General features: G+C 34.7%; 1 protein-coding gene across 1 annotated transcript; it reads left to right on the top strand.

Moving 5' to 3' along the window:
* The first annotated feature begins 4,926 nt into the window (after window positions 1-4,926).
* LOC143742510 (membrane-spanning 4-domains subfamily A member 15-like) lies at window positions 4,927-7,345 on the top strand. The gene is made up of 6 exons (XM_077235392.1): window positions 4,927-5,101; window positions 5,376-5,495; window positions 5,600-5,656; window positions 6,152-6,328; window positions 6,682-6,816; window positions 7,009-7,345. The coding sequence occupies exons 1-6, from the start codon at window positions 4,934-4,936 to the stop codon at window positions 7,015-7,017; spliced, it is 666 nt and encodes a 221-aa protein (XP_077091507.1). The 5' UTR covers window positions 4,927-4,933; the 3' UTR covers window positions 7,018-7,345.
* Window positions 7,346-8,824: the final 1,479 nt, after the last annotated feature.

Consider the following 8,824-nt stretch of genomic DNA (forward strand, 5'->3'; position numbering starts at 1 on the left):
GCCGCCTGTACCACGTGACTGCTTCAGGAAGTGGTTCGCGGTTTGGCGGTCTATTTGAAATATAAGGGCCAGCAAAATGCAATGGATTCCCCCTCACATTTTGTGGACTTGGGACTTTGCGAGTTTGTTAGCGATCTATTCAAGCTTCTTTTTTTTTGCGATGGAACCATGCGATGTCATTATAATCACACTGCACGTTTTACATTTATTGTCCACTAGATGGCACAATAGAGCAAATGAAGCACCATGAAGCTTCGGCACATGAGTGAACCAATTGGATGGAACGCTTCAATGCTTTATGAAGCTTCATCTCGCCATCACTACTTCCCAGCCTGGTGCAGGTCTACAATGTTCTTCCTGGTGTCCTCAACAGCTCTTTGGTCTTGGCCATGGTTGAGTTTGGAGTGTGACTGTTTGAGGCTGTGGACAGGTGTCTTTTATACAGATAACGGGTTCAAACAGGTGCCATTAATACAGGTAACGAGTGGAGGACAAAAGAGCTTCTTAAAGAAGAAGTTTAAGGTCTGTGAGAGCCAGAAATCTTGCTGGTTTGTGGGTGACCAAATACTTATTTTCCACCATAATTTACAAATAAATTCTTTACAAATCCTACAATGTGATTTCCTGGATTTTTTTCTCATTTTGTCTCACATAGTTGAAGTGTACCTATGATGAAAATTACAGATCTCTCTCATCATTCTAAGTTGGAGAACTTGCACATCAGTGGCTGACTAAATACTTTTTGGCCCCACTGTATGTGGGCATACCAAGATACATTCCTATCAACTGTATTGTTGAAATGGCTAAATAAATCTTTGACCTTGATTATCTGTACCAACATAATAAGCTAAAAGGTCCTCCTTTGTAAGTTCTGACCAATCTATTTTTACAGTATTGACATTCTTTTCATTATTCGTAGTCGCTATAAGATACTCCACATTTATCAACAGAAATAGGTATATGATCAGTTGTTACTGTGTCATATAAAATACTCATTCCCTTCAAAGAGGCATGTGCATCAGCTGTACTTATACAGTGATCTAACCAGGATGTAGTGTTCCAAGTCTCACTAACATAAGTATAGCTATATAAATGCAAAAACACTTCACTTCACAATATAAGATTAGTATCTTGACAGAATTGAACAATGTGTTTAAAAAACTATTATTTTCTGTCTGAAATGTTTCCATTCATATCCCCAATGAGTTATACACTAGATGTAGAATTACTTTCAATGACAGAATGAATAAAGTACTCATCTTCATTTTGATGGCATTGTGTATATACATTTAGGATAGTAAATTCCTTTTCCTGTTAAGAAACGATATAGTTCTGAGTTCTAGTTGCTTTCACATTAAAGATTTGAGATCAAAGGTGCTTTCAAAGTTTAGTTTGAAACAGTTCACATGAAAATTGGTGGAAGCTGTCATTTAGACCGAGGTGGTCTGGTTGCACTCTAACTTTGGTGCGATTCATGTGAATGTGAAAGCAATTCGATCTTGGGTCTGTACTTGTTCAGAAAGTAAAGCCAATGAAAATGACAAATGAATAGCTCACAACCAGTTTTCTCATCAAAAGAGTCCGTTTGTAAGCAGCAGAAATTTGCCTTTATGCATCACATATACAGTAGACTCAAGTGTCATTCACTCTGCTGCACTGTCACATAAGAGTTGTTGAATAAATAAAAGAACTGGATCTATTTGGATGCAGTTTTCTTTAACAACTGCGTGTTATCAGGACATTTAGTGGGATGTAAAAGTGTTTGATTCCAATATTTTTCCCCCCGAAACGTTACGTTTATTTAGTAAAGGAATGTGTCTTTAGTTTTAAATTTCTTGTTTCAGGCGAGGCATAGAATCGCGACGGGGCGCGACACAACAGTGGTGAGACGAAGCTGAACTGTTACAAGATAAAACCAAATGCTGCAGTTTGTTACAGTTTTATTCGTATTTGCTCTCAAGAGAGTATTTTTAGAGCATTTGCAGTTTGGCAGACAAGAGTGAAAATAAATGAAGGTCAGTAGATAAATTAATGATAGATTAATGAGTAATTAATTACAGAAATGTCATTTTGGGGTGAACTAACCATTTTTAGTAGTGCAGCGAATGCTTATTATAAAGTGGTATATTTTCATTAGTCTGCACATGATCCTAAAGCTTCTGCTTGTGTTTTTCTGACTGATTTTTGTGCAGATGTTTTGTTGGAATCAACCCATCCACTGGTACCAAGACAGTCAAAAAAAGTGGAAAGACCTCAGAGAAGAGGAACAACACAGTCAATCCTCATGTGTCTACTCTTCTCAGAAGGCTAATGGACTTTGAGTGGTTAAGCATGTAAGTTGTCAAATGTATGTATAAAAAAAAAAACTACAGGAAGAGATCTTAATTCTATAAATAATCTTGTTCAGTAAGATCTTGTTCTCCGGCCAAAAAGTTTTCAACTTACACAAGATGTAAAAAAGTACTTTACATTAAAACAGTTTAAATGTTTTTAGAGGGAATGTTGTCAATCACCAGCATTTTTGGTGTTTATCACAAACATTTATACAAAAATGTATTTTTAAAAAAAGCAGAAATGTGAGTTTTAACAGGAGATTTGAGTTAACCATAATGCCATTCTGTTGATTAAGCTTAAAGGGTTAGTTCACCCAAAAATGGAATTTCCGTCATCATTTACAGTACTCACCCCCACGTTGTTCCAAACCTGTATGAGATTCTTTCTTCTGCTGAACACTGAAGATATTTTGAAGAATGTTGGTAATCAAACAGTTGATGGTAGCCATTTACTTTCAATTGTCTGGTTACCAAAATTCTTTAAAATATCATCTTTTGTGTTCAACAGAAGAAAGAAGCTCATACATGTTTGGAACAAATTGAGGGTGAGTAAATGATGACAGAATTTCCATTTTTGGATGAAAAACCAGAATCTTGCTATTAAGTTATTTGTAGTTATTTTGTGCATGATTTTGAAAAGATTTTCTGTAATTGAAAAAGTAAAATTGTTGTTACCAGTCTTGCAGTAATTTGCTTTTTATTTTAATAAATATTTTTCTACAACAGCTTTGACTTTGTGTTTTTTTATGTTTATTTTAATGCATTTACATCAATATAATGGTAAATAATAGAGTACAGTTTACTGTTAAAATGATTCTTTTCAGCTTTTTAAATGTTAAACTATTACAGCATCTTCTTGAATTTTGGGGGTATTTACAGGATTTTATTGGCAACTGTATTGCCAGGTAAATACTGTACTTTAGTGAAATTACAAAATATTGCTGTAAAATAAAATACAAGTTTAATTCAATGCGGTACTGTACTGTAAAAAAACAAATTTCAAATTACTGTATTTCATATACAACAATTAACTGTAAATTGCTTTACAGTATTATACTGTAATCAATTTTACAGCAATTACCAACATATTTACAGGACTTTATTGGCAATTTTTTTGCCAGTAAATTCCTGTAAATTATACAGGACATTTTTTACAGTGGCAAAGATAGCCTATCTAATTATGATAATAATAGTCATTTACATTAAAAATATCTAAATAATATCATGTTACACACACACACACACACACACACACACACACACACACACACACACACACACACACACACACACACACACACACACACACACATACACACACACACACACACACACACACACACACACACACACACACACACACACACACACACACACACAGGCCTATATATGATCAGAAGTAACTAGTAACTAGCTAATTGAGTAGTTTTTCATTGGATACTTTTTACTATTACTCTAGTAACTATTTAGATTATTACTTTTACTTTGAGTATTTGTATAAGTACTTGTATTTTTACTTGAGTACAGTTTTTGGATACTCTACCCATCTCTGTGTGAAACTAGGTTATTCAGCTGAAGTTGTCTCACATCTACATTATATTATATACACTATATACATATATTACATTTTACCAGTTAAGCTTAGCTTGAAAAAAAAAACATGATCTATTTTCAGTTCAAAGTTACTTATAGTTAGTAGAATGTCTAAAGTTGACTATCAAAATAAAGTGTAACCCAAAGCCCTTTGAATTTTAGGAGGAAGGGCATCAACATAATCCTACAGTAAAAGTATAAAGCAAACTCATTTAAAGCAAGCTCCTCCTCAGTGGTTTATCACAGTCCACAAACACAGAGATACTCCATAAGAGCACTCAGACATCCACTTCAACCTTCATTTCATTTCAGGTAAAATATTTTCAGTCAACTGTATGTTATCAGTTAACATCTCTCTCTCTCTCTCTCTCTCTCTCTCTCTCTCTCTCTCTCTCTCTCTCTCTCTCTCTCTATATATATATATATATATATATATACATATATTATATTGTCTGTAATTATATACGTTGATATACATCAATTATAAAAAATTATAATCTTTTGACTTTAGTGATTTTTCACACCAGTGATAGTTTTAGTGTTGCTCGTTGTTGCTCATTTATTGTTATACTTTGGTTCATAACATTTAATTTTTCCATCTCTTCAAGTTTTGTTATTTGTTTGGATATAAGGCTACAAAACATACAATCAGGCAAAATATTTGTCAAGAATGTAGATTTTATCCTCTGATCTTTCAGAAGAGAGGAGACACTCCAAAGGAATCCTTGTCAAAAAAATACTGTTTATCTCAGAAAATCTAATAATTGTGATACGAGTATATATTATAGTGACAACATTTTTAACTGCGATGCTTTTTTACTTTTACTATTTTATTGCAGTGTAAAAAAAAAAACTTGCCGTCTCACAGTTTTATATCACTCTGGAAAAGCGCATGAGCTAATGCTTTACATATAAATATTGTACAGTACATCAAATGAAAATAAAGCAACCTTAACTGAGTTGTGAACTGCAGAATTTAAATGATTAATTACAGGTGAAAACTTATAATGGAAACCAGCAAGGTCATCTCAACTGATAAAGCCACAGTTGTCCTTCAAGTAAATCCACAGGTGGCTCAAAATGCTGTTATTTGTGTTGATGGACAGCAGACCAGAGGAGTATATCCCAATACGGCTCTCGCTGGATTTTTCAAAGGACAACCAAAGGCATTGGGGGTAATGCATTTAATGATGAATTATAATTATGATTTGTGGAATATTTCAAGTGTCTCATTTCCATTTGTGATAAAATAAACAGAAAATTAAAGTCTTTAGACTGTAGTGTGTGTGTGTGTGTGTGTGTGTGTGTGTGTGTGTGTGTGTGTGTGTGTGTGTGTGTGTGTGTGTGTGTGTGTGTGTGTGTGTGTGTGTGTGTGTGTGTGTGTGTAAACATGAATGATATCCCATCATGCAAAAATATAAACACTTGATTCATATCTGCCCTCTCAAGACTGTCCAAATAATGATTGGAGTGGTGTGTTTCTTATTTGGCATCACATGCACCGTTCTCGACAAACATTACCCAGGTATTCTTGTCATCAGTGGCATAACCTACTGGGGATCCCTTATTGTAAGTTTCAATTAATTGTTTTGCTTTTAATGATTTTAATTACTTATTTTAAACTGATCTGAATGACCAGAATGAGCTTGAAATGTCCTGTGTTTCTTTCTCAGTACATCAGTGCTGGATCTCTCTCTGTTGCTGCACAGAATAAACTTCATTTGTGTGTGGTACGTACATTTGCTTAAATCTGTGGGGATAACTCTTCTTTTGTCAATAGTAATGTATTTATATATTGTTTCTAATGTATATACTATACATTACTCAAGTAATTGTTGTGCAATTTAAACCATTACAAGCTTTCAAAATGTAGTATCAGTCCAGGTATTTTAAAAACTGGACCTCTAATAAGAAGCTGTTTCAGGTGCACAACTGACCTTTCCTAACTTATGTGATATTCAACAGTGATAAGTTTCTGTGAGAACAGATAACTTTCAGTCATCTGTTATTTGAGTAAAGACTGCATGCAGTAGGTACAATTGGGCTAAAAGTGCCATTGTGGGATTCTTCTACAACCACAACACTTTCCATGGTAAACTCTTCAGACCACATGGTCTGAAACTTGGAAGATCATATGACTCATCAGTTTATAGAGTTAAAAACTGAGTTCAGGGTGTTTTTACAAGAAGTATCACTACTGTCACTTTTCACCTTTTTTTCTGTAGGTGAAAGCCTCTCTTGGAATGAATGTGATCAGTGCCATAACTGCAGGGATAGCCACTGTTCTGATGTCCATGGAGATAGCTCTCAGATGGGACTATCAAAGATGCTACAATGATGGCTACAGTCGTAACTATGGTCATGATTATAGTTCTTCCGAGGAAATCTGTTTGGATTTAAAGGTATTAAATGCACAATGTCCAATACAAAAAAAAAAACTAAAAAAAATAGGCTGTTGTTTCTTTAGTTCACCCAAAAATTACAATTGTGTCATAATTTAAAGTTATTTGTACAAATAAAGACTGTGGTGGTCTTTCTTTTCCATACAATTATAATAACCAGGGACTGGAGATTTCATTCTTCAAAATGTGCATAGGCACCATAAAAGTATCACAAAAATGACAAAGTAATCCATGTGACTTGTGTGCTATGTTTCAAGTGTTCAAAATCCATGCCTCAGTATAAATCAATATAATATTTAGAAACTCATTCAGTATAATTGATGTTATAAATCATTATGTTGAATATTTTTTAGCGTTATCTGGGGATCGTTGGAATATTGCTGGTGTTCTCCATCCTTCAGTTCATCATCTCAATCTGTATCTCAGCATTTGCCTGCAAAGCCACCAGCAACACCGACTCTACAGTGATCAATGTGGCACTGAACCAGGTAAATCATTTACAACATGCTTCATTATACACTACATCCTTTTTTCTACTGCTAAATGATTGAATTGTGTAACAGTGTTGTGTAACTTTTCACTTCATTGTTTATCAAAATATATCCTATAAAACAGTCTTTATGGTGTGTGGATCTTGTTAGCCTCTTGTGTACTAACACATCTTGTCTGTTACTTCCCAGGGATACTGAGTCACAGTGAGGAGATCCTACCATCTAAATAAATAAACAAATTCCATGCAATAAACAACAACAATAATAATAATAACAATAAACAAAATAAATAAATTCCTTGCAATAACATTGCAAGGAATTTATATCTCTTATATTTGCTTCTAAGCAAGCCTTATTATTATTATTATTATTTTCCAATCTGTTGAAGTGTTACAGGAACTGAACAGAAAAAAAAAGAATAGAAAATTGAAAGTGCATCAAATGACTTGTTTAATGCTTGTTGACACAAAGACATGTTTGTGTCTATTTTTGTTTTAAGCTAAAATAAAATAAAAATGACAACAAAGAATTTTATTTGAATTGTCTAACCAACTTAAAACCAGGTTTCAGTTGAATGAACAATTAGTTGTGCATGAAAAGAAAATGCATCGTTGGTAAATGTTTGTAGTCAATTCAGTCTCTATATCTGGTCTCAGTATCTGCAAAGCCACCTGCAACCAGTGACCAATGTTTCACTAAACAATGGTAGCGGTGTTATGACAACCTAACCCCATCTCACGGAAATTCGTACAAAAAAGTGGCTTATTTAGGAAAAATTTAATGAACCCTCAAAACTTGCAACATATGTGGCATTGTGCTGTGTGATAAAACTGTACATATTTAGAGGGGCCTTTCATTGTGGCCAGCCTAATGCCTGGCTCACACTACAGGAGTTTTAAAATCCTAACCGGTTTTAAGATCTGGTTGCAGCACACACTTAAGGAGAATCTTTGCAGATTTTCTTCCCTCAGATCTTAAACATGCTCACACTACAAGATTTGAAAATCTTGCGGCGCATCACACACTACACAATGTTATTAAGATTATCGTTCCAGATGAAGTGCCTCACGTGATCTCACGCAACAGACCGGAAGCGGAAAAGCGGATGTAAACAAAATATCTGTCCTTCATATCAAGTCATATTTGTGAAAAGGTTGCCCTGACCAAGGAAAGCGAAATCTTAATAAAAAAAAAAATCATCCTTTAACATTTAAGGATATTTCTAATGAATGGCGTCAGCTCTGGTCAATACAATGAATCAATGCCATTGATCTCTATGAAGTAAAGCATCAGCTTCAGCGTTGCCCATGCGCCGGATTGCTGCTCAGCTGAGCCTTGTAAAGTCGAGCTCAAAGTTAAAATTAAAAATTAAAATAATTAACAGCTTGTTCCATTACATCTTTCTTTGAATGAATCCGCATTTTTTTACATTTCCGTTGAAGGAACAGTCTAATGACTCACTCAAAGGCAGGCCCTTGCCGCCACCCAGTGGCGTAACAATGTAACTGGACTGTGCGACAGCCTGTCTATAACACACAGAGACGAGCAATGCTGATACTGGTGAAATATAAGCAGAAAGCTATGGGATCAAATTCCCCCCAAATGTATTGCGGCCACGGATCAAAATAAAATAAGCGTGAATCAAAAAAAAATAACGAGCATGAATGAAAACTTTAAAAACATTAAAAAATATTTTTCACAAAACTTAAACTTGTGTTCATGCTTTCTTTAAAATGCTGTTTTCCTTGGTTTTATTACTCTGTACTTTGCGCTCTCTTTCCTTTTCTGCAAATAATTAATTTTTTTGTACGCTTGTGCTGTTTTTCTCTTCGCTCTTCTTTCCATGTTCTGCGCTTGTTCTTCCAAATGTTGCAGTTTGAGTTTCATGTAAATTAGGGTGGGTTTAAGCGTCACCATTGGTCCACTAGTTCTAGATTGACAGCTCCATCTCTAGCCAATCAATCGAAGAGGGGAGTTGACATCCCTCCAATGCGACTCACGCTAC

This window comes from Siphateles boraxobius, unplaced genomic scaffold (genome assembly GCF_051911475.1).
Source record: "Siphateles boraxobius isolate OS27281-9 unplaced genomic scaffold, OSU_SipBor_1 19, whole genome shotgun sequence".
In the NCBI taxonomy this organism is placed as follows: Eukaryota; Metazoa; Chordata; class Actinopteri; order Cypriniformes; family Leuciscidae; genus Siphateles; species Siphateles boraxobius.